The sequence below is a fragment of the Thunnus maccoyii genome, chromosome 5 (genome assembly GCF_910596095.1).
Source record: "Thunnus maccoyii chromosome 5, fThuMac1.1, whole genome shotgun sequence".
NCBI lineage: Eukaryota > Metazoa > Chordata > Actinopteri > Scombriformes > Scombridae > Thunnus > Thunnus maccoyii.
Genome location: NC_056537.1, coordinates 18,996,994 through 19,018,202, shown reverse-complemented (window position 1 = coordinate 19,018,202; position 21,209 = coordinate 18,996,994). Strand labels below are relative to the sequence as shown.

Sequence of the window (21,209 nt, the reverse complement as noted above, 5' to 3'; positions counted from 1 at the left end):
GAAACAACTACATGCATGCACAGTGCACACACACACACACACACACATCCAGTACATACACATCTGTTTCCTGCATGGTGGGAGGCTGAGTGTGGTGGTCTCCGAAGGGAGTGTCTTCTCTGTAAGAGACGACCCCTCTCATGACTCATCCTATTGTTCAGCTCAGCACTCTTAGTCACCCCTTTCCTAAATTATGAGAAGGTCCTGAGAAATGTTTTACTTCTCTGACGCCCACATGTTTGGATTTCAATCCTGACCCTTGGGTCGTTTTCCTTTCGTTTTGTCATTTCCAGTAAGCCTGCTCTAGTAGTTGTACAGCAACTTAGATCTTTATCCAACTGAGAGCGAACCCAATGAGAGATGGAGAACCATCACCATGAAACTAGGGGTTTCAGTGAGCCGATTTAACAGAAGGATGGTGGATAAGCAGATCCACCAACCCTTCATCAGTAAGCAGATTACTCTTTATCACAAAGAATCCTCAGGATATTCGGTCTGTGACAACAACAGGCAGCAGATTGATCTGTTGTAATTAAAGTGAAGAATGGTCAGACCGATCTGTTGTAATCAAAGTGATGAAAGATCAAATGATCTTCCTTAGAAAATGCTGTGAACACCCCACTTAAGAAAAAAAAGGACACCACTTAACCCTTTAATAAGCAGCAGCCTGCTGCTGGGCCAGTCATTAAAAACTCATTCTGTGAAGCCAATCATTGTTCAAGCTCACAAATTTAATTTCAAAGCATCTGGAATATGTCAATTCCATAGCATATTGCAGTAAGAAATTATAAAATCTGAGTGTCACATAAACATAATATAGCTTCAATGAAGCTGAATGAATGTTGAAACTAGCTGTTAATGAATACATATACTTACATACATTAAAGCTACTTAAAGCAGCATTAATAGATTGTTTTGATCACTTGGAGGGAGTGCAACAAGTTTTAAAAACAACACTGACATTACATAGATGATTGATAGATGTTGTGGTGAACATGATCGCAGACAGTTGCAGATATAGAGCAACATTAGTATTCATTTAGAGTTGCATTTGTGTCCACCTGACAACTATATTCTCTCTCCTTTCAGCTGTTTTGGTCTTCATCAACTCCTGAGGGAAATACCTGGCTCTTTAGCTGCTAAATGGTCCACTATGTTCACCAGCTAGATGCTAATTCTGTCTGCCCCTTAGGTGCAAGAGAGGCAGTGATGGCTGAGTTTGGCTGCTTTGGTTTCAGGGTCCCGGTGTGCATGCTGACTCACTGTCACACTGTTATGGCTTTTCTGGGGCATTTGAACTGAATGAACACCTGTGCTTTTCCTACTATGAAAAGTGAAAAGTGAAAAGTCAAAATGTCTGCTGTGGACAAGTCCTATCAGAAAATTTTCACAGATAACATCTGCCTGCCCCTGCAGGAAATGTCACTTGAGAGCAGCAACACTGATCCAAAATAATGAGCTGAAAGATGCTCACTGATAACTCTCTGTAGGTTTGCCACTACCAAGGACTCCTTTCAACTTCACACTTAATTTGATCCATTGTTAATTAAAAAAAATATTGATTAGTGCAGTTTTAAGGGACAGAAATGGGGAAAAACTGTATGTTAAGTGGTTAAAAAACTAAAGTTAGAACATAATTCAGCTATTGCAGGTACAAAGAAATCATAAAATCGCTTTGAATTGTAAAATCGCTTTGAAAAAATGGAAACATATAAACATGTAAAGTACAATTGACCTACTAATATATTACTTATACAGTACAGCAAGCACAATATAAGTCTCTTTTAAAATGAATAAATGAATAAACCTGATGCCTCGTAAGCAAATATGGATACCTACACTCTTGTGTTGTGTGTGCGTGTGTTTGTGGGTGTGCGCGCGCGCACTCCAACCACCCCGCCCTGAGCTCGAGGAGTCCCCACTCTTCCACTTCAGAGAGAGCAGATGAAGAAAGAGGAGGAGGAGGAGCCCTTATGCGTGACGTCAGGCCACCCCTCCCACCCAGCTTACATTTACATTTTCTATGGGTCCTGACTGAGTGCATGTGTGTGTGCTGGAGCTATTGAACAGTTTCCAAAAGCAGCGGCGAAGCAGAGACACACCTCAACCCGAAGAAGTGATCCGTAGACGCACTGATGTGGCCTGAACCACTTTGTCCTTCTAAATATTAAACAACTTGAGTTGGACAAGTAGCGTCGGAGTCGACTTTGAGGTAGGTGTACATGTGTGTGTCTGTATGTGTGTGTGTGTGTATGTGTGTCTGGAGCTCGTGTGTTTTTCGTGAGCTTGTTTCATGAGCGCACTAACAAAAGCGGCACGTTCTAACTGTCTGTCTTCCCTAGTCGACAGAAGCAGCAGGTTTGGGTTTATATAAAATGAAAAGGAAAGTGACGAGGAAAAGAAAGACAGAGGAGAGAGAGGGGATGAGATTGCAAATCACAAACTCTTGTTTCATTGTCTCCTTTTGTTGCAGCGCATGACTGTAGCCGACGGGACAGTGAAGAACAAACACGTTGAGGTTGTTGTACAGCATGTGCAGACTACAGTTTCATTCACTTTGGAGCACACTGACACTATTCATGGCAGTTCATACTTTGCACTTTGGGAGGATAATATAAGAAGAAAAAAAATCTTTGTGTTATTTTTTCTCTTGTGTGTCTCTGAGTAGGCTACTTTAGAGAGGATGTTATATGCCATGCTCACATAGGATATTACAGCTGGCAATATATATACCACCATACTAACATATATTATAGAATAAATCTTGTTTAAAATGTAAATCTAGTGTATTTATATAGCCCAAAAGCATGTATTTGTCTCAGAGTAATTTCCAATCTGTTCAACATGAGACTTACTGCATGTGTTCCTATATAATAGGGTGTTATTGAATGTTCTTCAAATTTTTGTGAGACAAACACCCCAAGATGAGAGCATATTTAATAGATGAGCTGTAGCTGAATTCATCATGTGTGAGTAAGACTGTGTATGTGTGTAATAGCACAGCAATGACTACTGCTCCTGTGTCAAAGCACATGGCTTCAGAGCTGACACACTGGCCTGTCCTGTCATCAGGCAGATGGACCAACTGCTAAGTGAAGATGGGAGCAGAGTGTTATTTTTTCTAATGTGGCAACAGGTTTGCAAGTCTCCGAATCAATGATGGTTTTTCTTTTAGTTTAGGCTGTGTCAAGAAGCCTTGCTGTCAAACTTTAACAGAATGTTACGCAAACAGGGCCAAACCCAGCTCTTAAAAGTGTGTGTTTGCTGGGTGGAGGCAGAATAGCAGCCTGGCATATACAAATGGGCGGATTTTAACATGTGATGTAGTTTAATTCTCTATCATCAGATGTGTTTTAGGGAGAGGAGAAGTGATAAAAGCAGGTGGTATGAATATACTGTCTAGGTGCAGAGCTTGCAAGAGTGCGAGTGGATGTGTGTGTATGTGTAGGGAGGGGAAAGTTCTTGCACATGTGTTAGTCATTTGGAGGGGAGTTTGCTAAACGATTTACATCTGTTTTCTGATCTTTGAACCCCCTCCTTCCCCTCTCTTTTTCTCTCTCTCTCTCCTGTTTCCCCAACTCTGTCTCTCTTGCTGTCTTCTGTTTCCCGTAAGGGCTGATGCTGTCACTGTGTGCGTGTGTCTGTATGTGTGTGTGTGTGTGTGTGTGTGTGTTACAACTGGAATGCTCCCTGCACCATTATTATTGCACTCAAAGGAATTTAAATATGTGAATGAAATGTCTGAGTTTCCATTCTATAATGGCATGTGTCCATTAGTGGTTCTGGTGCGTTTCTCAAATGTATCATTATAGAATGTGAGTCCATGTCAAGGACTCCATCTGACCTCAAGAATATCAAGGTATTTGGGTCAGGAATGGGTGTGAGTGTGTGTGTGTGTGTGTGTGTCCATGAGGGTTAACTGGCAACCACATGTGTGTTGACAGTATTATCTCCAACAGTCCTGCTGGTCTGTCTGTGGGCACAAAATCTTCATTACTCAGCAGAATGCACTGATCCTTAAGACCTACGCCGCACGAGACAGTGTGTTCCTGTGTGTGAGTTTCATGATGTGGCTCAGACTTCTTGTTCACTAGCAGTGAAAGACTGCCTTGTAGCACATGTTTTTAAAGTCTTTTCCCCTGTAAAGAGCCATGTAAACATAGAGCGAGTCTTCAGTGGGTCTCTGTGCTGTTTGAGAGTGGAGTACTCGATGTCTTACCAAACACATACTCACTCGGCCCAATTCCGGTCTGCTAGGAGACTTTTGATGAATATATAATTATGAGCCTGGGGCTTGGTGTTGTTTGAAATTTGATGATATTAGTGTCACTATGAAACCTGAGTATAGTTGCTGATACCTAAACATGACTTTTTTTCATACCTTACTTTGGGAAATAAACTTTTTTTCTTCTAAAACCTCTTTTTTTGTTTATCAAAACTTGCCAAACTTCTCGAAAACAGTAATGCTTAATGTTTTCTTTAACACAAGGAGCCATATGAGATCTAGGTTGACTGGTCATGGTTGTGACTCAAATCAGCAAAAATCTGATCAAAGAATACGCTAAAAAAATCCAGGGATTCTCGCAGTGTGTCAGCACCTGAAGCAAAGAGCCACCTTTGCTAACATAATAAAGTGTAAATATACACTTTCATGAAATAAGATATAAACCTTCAGGGAAAAGAGCAGGGATACCGTTTCACACTGCAAATGTTATATATTTATTGAGTGGGGCTATTGTTTAGGCTGTCATCTGCTACCTAAATTGATCATGAGACAAGATATTTTAGGATTCTGGTGGTTTACCACCTCGGCAGAACAGTTTCCTGAGAGGAAACCCAGAAAACCTGATGAATAATCTGATTTGTACTTCACTTCTTCTCTATACCCAGTGCTACACATTTGAGTTGGTACTACAGTCCTTTATGATAGTCCTTTTGTGTTTATCTGGCCGTTATTTATCAGATCTAGCTAATATGGTCAAGCATTAATTCCTAAACAGACAGCAAATGCAGCAAATCTGTTCTTTTGTTTATCTGTTTTCTAACACTGTTTTGGACAGTTTTTTTTAACAGACACTGCGTGCCTTAATGGCCCTCTCCATGTAGGCTGAATGACATATTATGATGCAATGCAAACATAAAACATGCAATCACAGAATCCTACAACAGGACAAAGGAGCTGTTTACACTGTGCTGTGGTTTTGTTGCCATGGTTTTAGATTATGATGTCACAATTCAGGTATTGAGTTTCCCGATAGAGAGCTGGTGTGGGATGGATGGAGGGGGTTGGTAGTTCATATGAGAGTCAGACGTGCAGAGACTTGACTTTTATTCGAGTTTGCACAGGACTTGATGTTGATGTACTCATAAAAAAGATAAGATAAACATGCATAGCGAGGAATAAAACCAACACACACGCACACAAACCTACAGAGACTCTGCTTCTCAAAGAATCCCATCGATTTTCCTGATGTTATGCAGGAGCTTGAATCACAATAAAGCACCATTACTGTGCTGGCCACTTTGCGTATTCGTGGAGGACGGATGGATGACACACACGCGCACACGCATGCACACAGACTCTAAATGCCTCCCTCCTTACGGCTTGTTAGGTTGAAGTATAGAGAGATTGGGAGTCTGAGCTGCACCAATTGGATTAAGCTCTTTGTAAGTCAGTATCAAGATATATGATCCTGTCTTATTACAAACACAATCAGGAACAAACACCCACGAAAGAACAGAGCCACCTCTCTCTGTTGCAGCCTGAAGCAAACTGGGTTTTTAGAATATATTCACCAATACTGGCTTTGGAAAGTTTCGTCAGACAATGAAATGACATGATTGCCTACTGTCCCATCTAAAAATATGCATGTACATACCATATAGTTTGTGCCATGTGAAGCATACAGCAGAGAACCACAGAGAACAAAGACTCTTCATTTGGCCTGTTTTTGAACACCTGGTTACTTTGTTATCCATGTGTGTGTGTGTGTGTGTGTGCTCACATGCATGCGTGCTCTGCTTTCATTCCTGTGTGTCTGCCTTGCCTAACTGTAGATTTTCTGGTTGCCCAAGGTAACAGTTGTTATTGGGTTTTCTCTGCTAGCATGTAAACAAAGGAGAACCTCCCAAATCCTCCCCGGTGTGCCCCCCAGCCAATCAAAATTGAGCACCCAGCTGGGATCAGCCAGTAGACGATGAGGAGGGGCGTGACTCCGCTCCATAAGGGGAAAAACAGCAGTGAAGCACAAAGCTTTGAATCTGGAACAGGAGCAGACAGCAAGGCCATAACAAAGACTTTTCCTTTATGAACAAATGGTACTTCACACTGCTGAGCCAGACTAAACGGCTGCAGTTTTTTTACTATATGGCATTTATACCACTAAAGAGAAAGATATTGGAGCTGCATTTAAAAGGGTGATGTGTGTATTATATGTGTTTACATCTCAGTGAGGAAGAGCCACATGAAACGTGCATGTGCTCTGTCTATAATTTGTCCTTTTAGGGTGTGTCTATATAGCAAATCAGTTTGGATTCTGTGCGTGTGTTGTAACCTCAGTCTGCCTCAGCCCACCTGTTCTCATCTGGTCCATAGATATACATACAGGACCATGTGTCAGTGTCAGCTGTGAGAGAGTATAGACCAGCCTTTTGTATTTGACTGACAGGTGTGTACCCCCCCTCGCCAATTATTCAGGACATGTGTTCAGAATTTGGTCTGAGTAAGCACTTTGATTTTAACCTTTTATAGAAAAGTGCACATAGCGTGCATCCCCATGTCTCTGTCACTCAAAGATGTGTGTTTGAATATATGTTCAGATCCCCGGCTGTGTGTGTGTGTGTGTGTGTGTGTGTGTGTTTGTGTGTGTGTGTAAGTGAGTGTGCCCCTACATGTAGACGTTGTTATTTGCCTGAAGCGATAATCACTTTGCAGGTTCATCACATTCCCTCAGCGTGACTCAAAGTGGTGTCTGTGCCTTTTCAATCCATCCCATTCATTCTGTAATCTGCCTCACCCCGGGGCTCACAGCGCTTGTCGATAGGACTGTGCAGGAGCCACCGCATGAAATAACTTCAGTCTGTGCTGAGTACAAACTTACACGCATGTTTCTGTTCAAAGAGAGGGATCACAGTTAAACATTACCAATTTGTGATAATAAGAGTAACATCATCTTAACAATAAAAACAGCTGACAGATCTGAATACTTGTTCGTATTGAAATCGAATCTTAAAAGCCAGATATGGATGTGGTCAAGTTTGCATTATAATTTGACAAGACCAGATACAGCCTTTGTGGTTATCTAAGAGCTCCAGGACACGGAGAGGGATGGAAAGTAAGACAGAATGAAAAACTACAGCCACAAGAGTTAATTATTTTGAAGCCAAAATCACAAATAAAACCCCCCAAATTTCATTTACATTGTACATATAACTGTTACCAAAGATGTGATGTTTCTTTTTAAACTGAGAACAAGAATTCTATTGTGCAGAATATAGAGAAGCAGAACTGATAAGGTTCCACTTTTTGGCTACTTTTTGAGTCCCAGTTACAATGTCCAGTGTACAACACACAAAAGCCTTTGTATGATGAGACAGTATAAACTTCCATTTTTCAATTTTTCAACATCAGGTGATATTTAATGCTTTGGTTTCAGAATTGCTTAAAGGGGACATATGCTTTTTGTGATTTCCTGTTATTTTTATACTGGTATGATGTTGGATGTGTATGTTAAACATGGTCAAAGTTCTAAATCTTAAGGTGAACGTATGTAAAATGCTCCCTGTCAGTCAAAAGGGACTTACAGCCTGCCCCAAACTCTTAATGTTGCCTCTAATTCTTCATCGGATGACGTCCGATTGTTCGCACATGCCCACAACCGGCTGTCAGTTCTGTAGACTTTGTTGCTAAGATTGTTCCACGTGTTGTTTGTGTTGTTGCATATTTTGGAAAGGATTCAGGCCCGAACATGTGCAGATATATTTGAGAAGTTTCCATTTTGAGTAAAAGACAAGAAAAATAAGTGAAATCCTACTACTACTGTTTGTTTCCGTAGCCTCTGGACCAACCTGAAGTCAGCCGAGACGCAACTCCCAGAAGCTGACCAATCAGAAAAGAGCGGGCTCATAGAGTGGCTCAGACAGGACTGTAAATCATGCAAAGATATTCCATTAGTAGTATTCCCCAGAATTTGAATATAGACCTGGAAACATCCATGATACATCCCCTAAATGCTAACAGTCCTTTGGTCGCAGAAAAAAAGGTTATTGATATTACTCAACCTGCAAGTGAGGACAAAGATAATAGATGTTTTTACAGAAAGCATTGGATGGCCATTGGGTCTATATGTATGTTAGAAGGAGAGAGTCACAGTCATATAGATGCTTTTGTATAAACTACTACTCCTAGTTGGCAGGCGTAGTAATGAGTTTGGGTTTACTTTTCATCATGACAGTCTATAGGGCGGCCTAGTACTCCCTTAATGACATAAGTGTTTTAAAGGCGTTCACATCCACACTCTGTAGCTAAAGCCTAACAACTCATGCCTCCCTCGTATGAGATATACAAAGTGTGACATTATCCTTTTCTTGAGTTGGTGCATGGGTGCGCATCTGTGTTTTTATGAACCCTAAAACCCTGATTGTAAATTCCCATACCCCTGCGTCTCCCTAGTGACATCATCGTACTGTGGGAGCGGGGTGGGTGTTTTTGGAGGTCAGATCATGATGAGGCCCCAGAATTCCCTCGCTCCTCTTCTCTTCTGCTCCAGACCCCCACTCCAACGCAGGAAATACAAAACAGATATCCCCAAACTCCCCAGCACACAGTTTTGTAGAACCATTTTCTCTCACTTTCTCATCCCATAACTCAGTATGTTGTAACTAACCGCCATGAACGTCGGGCGCTTTTATAGTCTAAATATATTTAGATAACCACTCCAACATCATTATTTGCCGCTCATCCTCTCATCTTCTACTATTAGTGATTATAAAGTGTGTTTAAACTCATGCCGTTGCAATGGCAAGAGTGGACTTGTGTTGTGTATAGACAGAAACATGTTTGTGCTCCTGAGTACTTCATGTTGTGCATGTTCTGCTTCTTTCCTCAGGCAGACCAGTTTTTCCTGACGGGAGCTGGAGAGTCATTTGTACTCACACATCGTTTTGCTTACAGATGTACATGCAGCGCCAGACTGCAAACAAATACTTTGACTATGTGGGCTGTTTGTTTTTTTGTTTGTTTTTTTTTAGTCTTTGCTGACTTTGAATGTGTTTGTGTGTACAAGTGACGGAACAATATGTTATTCTATTGTTTGAATCTGTGGTCTGGAATTGTGCACATGTACGTCACTCTGCTTCCCACCATGATTTATGTGCCGTCATGGGGGAGGCTTGTAAATGAGCATGTGCGTACACAGGGCCTGTACGGGAAATGAGCTCATTGTCACCAGTGGGCCCCCAAGTGTCTGCTTCTCCCTCACTTTTTCTGTCACTTTCACTCTCTCTTTTTCACACACACACACACACCCCTGCTCACCCCCCCTTCCCCCATCCCCCTACAGCTGTCAGCTAAAAGCCCATCTATCTGTGTGTTTTAATTAGGGCCTCTCCTATTTATGGCTCAATGGCCGCTTCATTAACAGAGAGGCTAGGAGACAAATACCCGGATCTGTCCGGCTTGTAAGGGTGTGTGTGTGTGTGTGTGTGTGTGTGTGTGTGTGTGTGTGTGTGTGTGAGAGAGAGAGAGAGGGAGAGAGGGAGAAAGAATGGGGTGTGGGGGTTGCTTTAGGGGTATTGATGACGTAATTTCCCCTGAGGGATGGACCTCCCATCTGTGAGTGGAATAGACAGGATCTGGCCAAAAATGAGAGATGGGGGAGAGTGAACAAGAGGTTGTATGTGGGACAAGGAGGGGATATTGGAGCAAAAAAGCGGTTGGTAAATTAAGCTTCAAGAAAACATGTTCTTCAGTTTGTCATGAAATTATACAGTGAGTCTGATTCAAAGCCAGCTGATCTTGTTTTTTCTTCAGAATATGTCAAATTCACACTTTTTGTTAAGCTTCTTTTGGTACGTCTGCTTCCCAAAACCGCAGCTAATATCAAGAAAATACACAAAAGCCAAAATCAATTTCATATCTATTGTTTTTAAGCTGCTTATTCACCAGAAAGAACCAACCAATAAGTAAAAAGGAAAATGAACACACGTCAGCTCTTTCAAAAGTCGAGAAAAAGTCATTTTTTTCATGTATAATGTGTCTAAGATCAGCATATATCAAAACCGGATGGTAAAAAGCTGATTAATCCTTTTTTTGTAAATCTGACCCCTGTACACCTTTCTGCTGGATACTGTGGAAAACAAACCCTGGCTCCTTGATGACTGGGTGGGCGTGGTCAGCTGTGTGTTCACAAACCAGTGACACTTGACAGACCAACGTCACCCTGTGCAGAGCTCTGGATGGTCTGCACTGTTTGTATCTGTATCCTGGAGAAGGATGGGGAGCGTAGGGGGGTTGGGGGGGGGGGGGGGGGGGGGGGTGTCACATGATGAAGCAAGTCACCAGCTGCTCGCCTTTCCTTCATTTCTCTCTTTCAAGGCTGCAGCAGGAAGAGGACCACTGTTGACTCTTGAATAACCAAACCATATCATTAGTCAGCATTTGGATCTCTCTGTCTTTCCTTTTTTTTTTTTTTTAACCTATTTTTGCTCTGATTCCAAGATAAAGTTATCGACCTCTTTCTTTCTTCTTTCTCTTGTATGTCAGAAACAATTCACCTTTTGTCATTGTCATTTCTTTCTTGTAGTATTCACAGTATTGTTTGTCTGCAGTGAAACAAAAAAGAAAGCACTCATAATGGCCAATTTAGCCTCTCTTCCCCATCCCTCTTCATTAGTTTTTCTGCCCATCTGTGCTCTTCTCTCTAGGGTTAAACCAGGAAGATTGCGTTTCATGTATAGATTTTTTTTTATAGATGGAACACATAAACACATATTTTTGTGTTTTTGAGGATTGTATTTCAGTTGTTGAAAGTCTCATCAGTGTTGCCCATCGGAGGCCCTGAGGCAATAGTCAGTTGGCATTCAGCTATTTCCCGTTCTGAGTGCTGTGTCACTGAATGAAGTGTGGGTGATGGCAGGTCTCCATGACGACCAAGGGGAAATGACAGTTGAGGGGGAAATTGAGAAATGAGTCTGTATTTGAATGCAAGTCCGTGTGCGTGTTTGCTCTTAATTAGCAGAGCTGGGCACGGTGATGCAATCATTTGGCACATTGCAGGCACTCTTGTCCAGGATCAGTCATTCTATCAGCGCTAATTCAACTGGCCACCATGGGTGCACTTTGACACATACACACACACACACACACACACACACACACACACACACACACACACACACACACAGACTAGTGCAAACATGTTTGCTGAAGACATTCATTCACTTTCTTTATCTTCTTTCACTCAAAATCTGCCACACAGACATTTTCTTTAAACTTTTATACAATGATAAAAGTCTCTGTGAGCATGTTATGAGTGGTATATTATTGAAAACGTATGTGTGGAGTTCCAGCCTCTGCATGGTTGTAACTCTCACTGCACTAGTTTTTATGGTTCTTGATTGATTGGATATTTCCTGTAGCTAGCTAGTTCAAAAATGTCACAATTCATTGTATGTAAGTTCAGTCATACGCAGGTCATGAGGATGACAAAGACAGGGTGAAGTAAACAGAGGAAAGCTGTCTTTGGCCAACTCCCTTTTCTTTTTTCCTAGACTCTCCTCTGACCCAGTTTTCCTCCTTTCTTTTTCCTCTGTTTTCACCAACTTTCCTCTCTTGTTATGCCTGAATGCGTGGAGGTTTTGAATCCTGTAAATATTGAGTCCTTTCTCCTGGACACATCTCAGAGACCTAGGTCTTTTGGAGGCTCATTACGTGTGTGCGTGCGTGTGCGTGTGTGTGTGTGCGTTGTCTGTGCTGTTAGGGTGTGTTTCCAAAACCAATAAACAAACTGTTTTAATGGGATTCCTGGAACAGTGGGAAGTGTTTTTACAAAAACTGTATATGGTTATCCAGACACCAACATGCCTGCGGGGATGCTTACATAGTCCACGTTTTAGAACACGGAAGTGTTGAAAATGATTGTGCTACAGTAGCATACGCAATGCACAGTATGTTTTGAAGTGGCTGTTCATAACAGTATTTTGTATTCTGAAACACACAGATGGTAAAACACCTGCGGAAGGGAAAAGAAAGAGGATATTGTGGCATAACCATGAGTTAAATGCTGATTTTTATCTGAGCGACATTGGAACGTATTTACTTGGTTATCTTTATTGTTCTTCAGGTGTTGGACTTTAACTGATAATGCAACATGTTATCTATACATACTGTAGCTTTTAACTAGAAGGGACATTCAATAAAACTTGTAGCGCTACCAGTGATAAGGCAGAATTGAAGCAGGGCTCCAATTTGAGGTTGCAGGGTCCTTTTGAACTCCCTGTGTCACTTCCCCTCTCCCTTGGGGCACAGAGGAAGTAGGAGCAGATGTGTCGAGCTAACGGACACTTTGACAACACTGCCAGTCTTTAAGTTCTTCTACCCCCTACTACCGCCATTAACAAAAACCACCTTTGATGTACACAGCACGTGTGCGCACACACGTAGCCTCTGATTACAGCCGCAAGCTGTTCTGCCCACCTCTGCCGTCTCTCATGTTCAAACACTGTCAGAATGTCCCGGCGGTGTCACAAAAACGACTGTGACTGGTATGTTCCTAACAGCGTTATAGACTTTATTGACAACATTATGTAGCAGGCCTATATAAAGATACTAGTACATTTTGTCCTTGATTTTTTAAAAATCTGATCAAGGATTACTTCGTTTTCTTTCATAGGACCTCGTGATACTTATGATGATGGTTTTATATACATAGATTTAAAGATTTCTGTCAGCCATGCGAGTGAACGCAATTTTTAAAAGGTTACTAATCTGAGATTAGAAGGGATTACACACCACTATGACCATTTAAAAACCATTTCCAACTGGAAAAGCAGTATTTTCATTTGTCAACATGTTCCATTATACCCATTAAGCATTTTTATTATGTTGCAATTCTCTCTTTTTGTTCTGCAGTGAAAGCAGCCACAAACCATGTTTATCGTAGGCTTCTTTGTTATGTAACTGACATGCTTTAGTTTCTATCATAGACTGTATGGTTTCTATGATGCAAGAATGTCGACCTCTAGTGGCGTCTCCAGCTCATTACATCAATACTCTGCATGCGTGTGTTTTGATTCGGAGGACACACTCACCCCCACCCACCTTTTGTCTTCAGCACGTGCAGGGTAACACATCTTTAGTACAACCACTGTTTGTGATTGGCCTGTTGAAGTTCCAAAATATCACTGCATGTTTCCTGTCTTTTTTCAGTCTGTCCTCATTAGTCACAGGCAGGGGATATTCGTAACTAGGCAACGCCTTAAAAATCACTGTGTTTGGAGGCATTTGAGAAGGCAGTTGTTTACAAATCTGAGTCATTCCTCAGCCTGCAGGAGAGGAAATGCGCATGATGTTGTTATCTAATATCGAAGTGAATAGACTCTGCTGATTTTGTAGTTTACTATTATTATACCCATGTACTGCTATTTTAAACTTCAGATAAGATTAAAAAAATCCTAACAACTGAGAATGTTCGTTCACTCATTTATGAAGAAACTTGTCCAATAATACGGAAAATGTGCTTATAAGCTGTTCCTCGTCTAGAGATGTGCATTGAAAGTGAGTGGGAGGGGAGTAGGTGAGGGAGGGAGCAGAGAGAGAGTGATTGTGTGTGTGTGTGTGTGTGTGTGTGTGTGTATGTGTATGTGTGTTTGGGTGTGTGTGTGTGTGTGTGAGCGTAGCTATAAAGCAGACTTTGAACTCCAACCAGCTCAGTAGCAGACAGCTGTGCAGGACAAAGCACCTCTCCCGTGTGACATACTGATAAACAGGACAGCGGGCTTTAATAGCTTTTCCTGGAAAAAAAGATTTCAAACCAAAATAGCAGAGATGACGACAATGTTCAGATATCCCGTCTTTCCTCATCTGCAGGGTGAGTTAAGCAAACATGGAATTTTTGGGCATTTTTAACATTAGATAAAAAGTGTTTAGCTGTTTTACCCTTATATGGGCAATATATGGTTTATATTATATTCTTTTTTTTAAAGCATTTGTTGTCTCATTTCAGTTGGCTAGATCTTGAATTTTATCAGCTGATGTGTTTATTTAAAAATCTCTGATGTTTCATTCTTGAAAACAGAGCATGTGAGCCAATTTAAATGCGATTGTGTCATTGAGCAGACTGTAAAAACTGGAAACAGAAGGACTGAGCTGCCAGCAAAACTCCTTTACTGTAGTATTATTGCATGAACACTGCAATCTGGTATTGAGGTATTTGTCTAACTTGTTGTGAATCCCAGTTATTTCTCAGCTTTATGTGAAATACAGAATACTTTGATACTTTCTAATTACATACAATGGCCAAAGGCTGTGTGCTGATATCAGGGTATCATTGCTTTGTTTTTGAGGTCACGGACTACGGAGTGGATTGAAGTTAACCTTTAGGTTGCATAATTATCAGTAACTTCTGAAATATTTCCATAACCATGTGTCTGAAAGGTATTTAAGTGTGGTTATGCGCTGTCCTGATTCATCTCCTCATTTGGTTTTTACATCATCTGACAAGGGAATGAAATGTTCCTCTTCATGTAGTGTGAGAACAATTATGTAATTCCAGCGCCCCTCAAGACTCCCTCTATCAAAATAGAGACCATTCAAAAACTTTGAGCACATGCTAGAAGATGAAGCAGATGCTCATATTAGGGTTTGAAAGGAGTGTTATTTTAGACAAATAACACGTCCCTCAAAATGTTTACCTGTGTAACACACTTTTTCACACAATTTCTGTCACCACAGAGACAAATACATGTCTTTGTTTTGTTGCATCCAGGCTCACGTCACACTGTAGTGGCTAAATTAAGATCTTCCTTGCTTGTTTCTGTCTTCTTAGATCCGCGTGACCCTGGTCTGTCCGTGTCACCAGGGAGAAGTGTCATGGCGGAGCCAGACTATCTGGAGGGTGACTGTGATGAGCTCATCAAACCCAAGAAGCTGATCAACCCAGTCAAGAACTCCCGTAACCACCAGGACCTGCACCGAGAGCTGCTCATGAACCAGAAGAGGTCTGTCTCTTCTTCATGTCTTATCTGTTTCCATGTAAACACACCTCCTTAATACGCAGCCAACTTTTAAGGAAGTGATTCTTATTTATAATTAGCTATCTGATGTTTTATCACACTTTATGGCAGATAAACAAAACCAGATCAATAAAGCAGCTGTTGGCATGTACTTCTTCACGTGCAGAACGTGACTGGACAGATAATGGTTTGTTTATTTATCGAGTAGTAAAATTCTTTGTTGTTTATGGCAATGACTATCACGTTTTTCCCAATTCAAAACATGTCAGACAAGGAAAAGCAGTGCAGATAGCAGTCACCAGGGCAAGGCTAATTTATTAGAATGGTAATGATAAACTTTATTTATATTGCACTTATCAAAACAACTCAACACAGAGTGCTTTACAAACAAGAACGAGTAAAAGAAAGCAGGAAAACAATCACATCCAAAATCAGTCAACAAACAAAATAACACATAAAACAGTTAAAAGTAATGATAAGAACAAATGGTTAAAGCAAGACATGAGAGTAACAGATAAAATAAAAACATAATTAAACAAAAGCCATATGGTATAAGTAAGTTTTGAGAGAGGATTTAAAAGAATGCAGTGAAAATTTAGTTTTACGTCTTCTTATGGAGGATGAGTTAATACAGTAATCCTGCTACTTTCTTGTAATTGGTCTGATAGTATCCATGCAGACTTGGCCAGTGTTCCTGCAGCGTGTCACTTTAGTTGACTTCAGTGATCCCCCCCCAGCAGCAGTATTATGTAAAGCTCAGCAAATAAAAATTTCATAGGAGCCATTATATAAAACCTCATGTGTGTCAAAAATTGGTTATATAAAGGTCACACAGATATACTGTACAGGATAAACCTGATCTGGCCGATGATATTAATACCACATCATAAAACAGGATTTCAGGCATTCTTTGGTCAGTGTGAGCAGCCGTGCAGCAGCGTCTGTGTACATGAATACACATGCACACTGGGGTCTGTGATCACGCTTTTTGACACTTAATGTTTGTATATTTTCTCACCAAACGGAGCGACATCCGCTTTGTGTCCGAGCTATTAATAGCAACATAAACACGCACGCTGCTGACAGCTGTTACATCACAGCAGTGATGCTCTGTCTCAAACAAGTCAAAGAGTGAGGTGCTTTTGTACTGATGGAAACAGGGCATTAATGAGTGATGGGAAAGATGCCAATGAGGATAAGCAAGAAATGTAATAAAAACATCAAGGGGAAAAAAAAAAAACAAGAGTTTTGCTGTCTTTGTTTCATTCCAGAAGCTGCAGCATATTATTTTTAGTTGTCTAGACAGGGAATGTTATGAGTTTAGTACCAGTAGAAGTCTGTAAGATAAATCTAGTGGGTTTAATAGTGGGATGAACTTGTTTTGATTGGGCTTTTTATCGTGTAGAAAGCTTCCCTGCATAGTGGATTAGTCACGGTGATCAGAGTGTGGAAGGGGGGGGGGGGGGCTGGATGGATGCATAGATGGATGGATGACTGTATGAAGAGGGGAAAAAAAAAACAGTTATGTAATCAAGATTACAAAACAGTCTCTGGCTGAGAGCCTTTCTCTGCCTTAGCTACCTTTTGCTGTGGTGACTTTTCCTCTGTGTTTGTGTGCCTGTGTGCACAGACACAGAGGAAAGGAATTTGAGAAATTCAGCCACCAAGACCGGTGAAGCGTTTGAGCAGATGGAGGTATTTGAACGCACATTCTTCCTAGTCTGCCAGAGGGTGTGCGCTTGTGGGAGGGGTCGCGGAAAGGAGGGTCTGTGATTATGTAAACATCGCCCCACAGAGGAGGGGAGAGTCGCGTAAAGTATCTTTTACAGCCTGTTTTATTCTTTGAAGTGACCTTGACCTCCTCTCTTTCTGAGCGCAGTGCTTGAAAACAGCCTGACCCGATCACATCGTTGACCCTTTGCTCTGCCTCAAGCTCACTAAGTGCTTTCATAAGACCCTCACTATCAGGGAAACCAGGGCATCTAAACTGCAGCAGTGACTTTAGTTTAAGTAATAAATTTACTCCCACTGCTTCTTGGAACATTGTGGGCTTGGTTATGTAATCTTCAGGATTTAATAATGCATTTCATTAAGGCGTTGTTGTGCTAAACTGCAGTCAGGTGGGCACACTGTGTTTTTCTTTGAACAGCCTACGCAGATTCAGGCGAAAGGGAAATCACTAACCATGAGGAGAGTGAAGTAATCTGGTTCATATGGTTTTTAAAGGGCGAGGAGATTATATTTTTGATTTCAATTGGATGGTAACCTCTGTCCTTTTGCTCCTCCTGACTTTCTTTGTACTTTATTGTGCCTCCCTGATCCTTTGCAGGCTTTGCTGTTTATTGGCTCTTGCCTTTTCTAGCTGGCTCTAACTCATTTCTGTTCCCCTCTGTCTTAAGTACTCCTCTCATCCTCAGCCCCCTTCCCTCTCTCTCGTAATTTAGAGGAGTTTGGAGTATTACATAACATTTGGTGTTTTGCTCCTCTTTGCAAGACACGCACACACTGTACCAAGATGTCCCTGTCCTCTTTTTTTTTCTTTTTTCTTTTTCTTTTAAGTCATGGTTTATATGAGGAATTTGTTTGCAGATTGTTGAATGAATTCTGGAGCTTTTTTGGTACTTCCAAGAAAAAAAAAAAAAGCAGACCATGGTTTCATTCCACTTTTACCAAGGTCAACTCCAGTGCTGGTAACCATCTCGTACACAGATTTAAAATTGTGGAACAATCTGTGATTGGCTCAAAATCAAAACTTTCCTGAACACGATTGACATGTTTAATCCAGAACATCTAAGTCAGCATGCGTGTCAAACTAGAATGAGGTCATGTCATCATCTGTTAAGCATGCATGTGAATGCCAGTATTTCTCCATGTGGGGCTTTGAAGCATGTGTTGTCAGACGTTGTTCATTATGTTTTATTCTAGTAACATGCTGTTTCATTGATTAATTCTGTACAGGGGTCTGGCTCCTCAGAACAAACCGGAGCTCCAGAAGGTTCTGGAGAAGAGAAAGAGGGAGCAAGTCATCAAGGCTCAGAAGGAGGAGCAGGAGGCCCACAAAAAGAGGAGTGACCTGGAGATAGAGCTCATGAAAAGACAACAGAAACTAGAGCAGGTAAATGATTGAAAGACAGTTTTATTCACCCCTGTTTTTGAACATTACCACACACAGATTATTACCTGTATAATGTGTTAACTTTTCCAATGTTCGTATCCTTGCAGCTGGAGCTGGAGCAACAGAAAATCGAGGAGGAACAGGAGAACACCCCTGAGTTTGTGAAAATGAAGAGCAACCTGCGCAGGACCAAGCAGGAGGCTGACGGGGAGGAACGAACCACCTAAAAACCAGCAGGGGTGTCTGGGTCTGGCTGACTGTGCGCGTGTCTGTGGGCACAGAGACGTCAGGAGTGTGTGTACAAGAGAGAGTGTGTGTTGTGTCTGTGGTACACGATGGTGACCTGACCATGGTCCGAGATGAACTTCCTGGCTTTCCCGACCTAGCTGTTCCTTCCTGCAGTGAGGAGAGAGACTTTACAGACTAAAGACCCCCTCTGTCTGCCTGCCACGGACCGCCAGTAGTCACCTCTGCTCCTCACACCCATCCAGCAGCACACAGCACCCCCTGCAGGAGTGACCTATCACAGACATGTTACATGTTACCCGCCTTTCGAAAAGGGCAAGAAAGCTTCCAATGAGCTCTGATGGAGAAACAACCAAACACACACACACAGGAGTTTTCATCCCCTCTGTTTTCACTCCTCTCTCCACAGCAAGCTGTCATTTCTCTTTACTGTTATCGGTGTTGTTATCGTTGTTGGGTTTTTTTTGTTTTTTTTGTTATCATCTTCAGAATCAAATAAGGAAAAGTGGACACTGGATGGACTCTTGAAGCTGTGTAATATAAAAGCCAAACTAATGTGCTTTTGTTATTTATGTTTGTAGCTTTTAGCCCAGGTATAGGGAGGACACTTTTAGTCATTTATGTATTTTAGTTCGTTTTACAGCATAGTTTATGAAGCCAGAACAGGACAAAGGGAGTGTATGGTTGTGTGAAACACTCAAGTTTGCTTTATTTTTATTATTTTTAAAATTCTAAACATGCCATTTCCTCAGCTAATGCAATTTTGAGCAATAGTAGAACTCCCAGGCATGAGAGTGACCTATTCTTTATATATTCTGTTGTTTTGTATTAATAAAAGTGTTACTTAATAAATAATTTAAGTTTTTGTTAGGTTGGTCATTGAGAATAAGGCTTGGGGCCTGTCTGATCAGTCTTTGTTTGCTTTAATTAACAAAGGATTTGGTAAAAACTGGGGAGTATTATTGAAAGTCTATACATGTGAGACACCTGTCATAAAAGAATTGATTTTGTAGTTCTATACTCATGGCTCCCAAAACATCTCTCTGGAATTTTCTGGCTCCAGTATTTTGTCTTTATTTACAATGGAGCCTCATGTGCAGACAGAAAATTTAAATGGTTCATTACTTGCAAAACAATTTAACTAATGCAAGAAGCCGTCATCATGCTGGTGCAAATTCCAAAATGGTTGCAGGATGTGAAAAAACTGGGATGTGATTACTTTGGCTGTCTTAGTGATTATTTAAGCATCACATACAATAATATTACGGGTCAAAAACTCTGGATTGTGGGTCTTTTAAGAAATAACGTTATTGTTCTCATGGGAAGAGGCGGATTTAAAACAACATAACCCTGGTTCCTCCAGATACCGAATCTTCTTTAAAATAAACATTATTTTAACACATCACATTTATTTTTCTTTATTTTGTTTGCCGCTGGACTCAGGAGTTGTTATCCATCAAATAGTCTTTATTTTCTAAATGGAATGTGATGCATAAATAATAGCAAAGCACTCAGCCTTTTAAACAGTCATCACTTTGATAAGCTCAGCTTATTTAGTCTTGAACTAATGTTGATTTTGCTCGCCAGAAACACATCTAGACATAGAGAAGTATTTGGAACATAAAAAGCAGGTTAAAGTCTTGTTAAAAAGAAAACATGAACTTGTGGTTTTGACAGGTAAAGCATAGCACCATACCGTAATAGCAATTAGTAGCAGTTCAGAAAGAGCTCAGGAGGGCATGGCAAGATAGTTGCAGTAAGCAAAAACGGAAAAAAAACCAATATGATAGAATATGGAGCTGTTTAAATAAACTTATATTCAGGCACTGTGAAATATCCCAGGTGGGTGATTAGTTAAATGGGCATTTAAGGTTTAAAACCTTTAGCTAAAAATACTTGTACCACTGTGTGTATCTGAAATGTCCCACTTTGGAAAATACAGTGGAAACACATTGAATAACCCAGTACCACAGTCTCACAAGCTTCTTGAAGTTCAGGTCAACAGATGCAGGTTACAGGTTAAGTTCCTAAATTGTGAAAAGTTAATGGGAAAAAATGGTAAAATGTGTGCTTTTTCTAGGGAGGAGGGGTGGGGACAGGACATTAGAGAAATAAATAATTACAGCCAGAACAATATTATGTTTTGAGGCCATATTTGAGAGTTTAATCGAGTCATATTCCTTTTCATTAACAGAAACACATTATTAAAAAAAATCTAAAAAAAAAAAAAAAAAGCAATGAATGCAGATTATTCAGTAGAGGGCACAAGGGGTGACTGAATGGTTTGATGATTAAAATGATGTGATTCACACGTCATGTCACCAGATCTCAACCTAGTTAAACATCTAGGCTATGGGAGATTTTGGACTGACTGTTAAACAGCCCTCTCCAATCATCAAAACAACAGATGAGGGAATATCATATGGAATAAATGGTATTTTGTGATGTTTTCCCTTTAATTACCAGTAATTGCCACCAACCTGTAGTTCCTTAAAAGTTACCTGTAATCATCCCAAGTTTCTTTGTGTTGATTGTTTTTTAAACATTAAGTACATCAGGAAAGAGTTTTAAGGATTCAAGCATTCAAGAAGGATTCAAGGATCATTTATTTGCCAAG

The 21,209-nt window shown here is 40.8% G+C and overlaps 1 protein-coding gene across 2 annotated transcripts; it reads left to right on the top strand.

The window, feature by feature from the left end:
• The first annotated feature begins 1,977 nt into the window (after nt 1-1,977).
• fam107b (family with sequence similarity 107 member B) lies at nt 1,978-19,457 on the top strand. Of its 2 annotated transcripts, none has more exons than XM_042410554.1 (4): nt 1,978-2,212; nt 15,045-15,216; nt 18,190-18,346; nt 18,454-19,457. In XM_042410554.1, exons 2-4 carry the CDS (start codon nt 15,089-15,091, stop codon nt 18,571-18,573), a joined length of 405 nt encoding a protein of 134 aa, XP_042266488.1. In that variant the 5' UTR covers nt 1,978-2,212; nt 15,045-15,088; the 3' UTR covers nt 18,574-19,457. The 2 variants fall into 2 exon arrangements, with proteins under 2 accessions (XP_042266488.1, XP_042266487.1); XM_042410553.1 differs by lacking the exon at nt 1,978-2,212 and adding an exon at nt 13,925-14,087.
• The last annotated feature ends 1,752 nt before the right edge of the window (nt 19,458-21,209 follow it).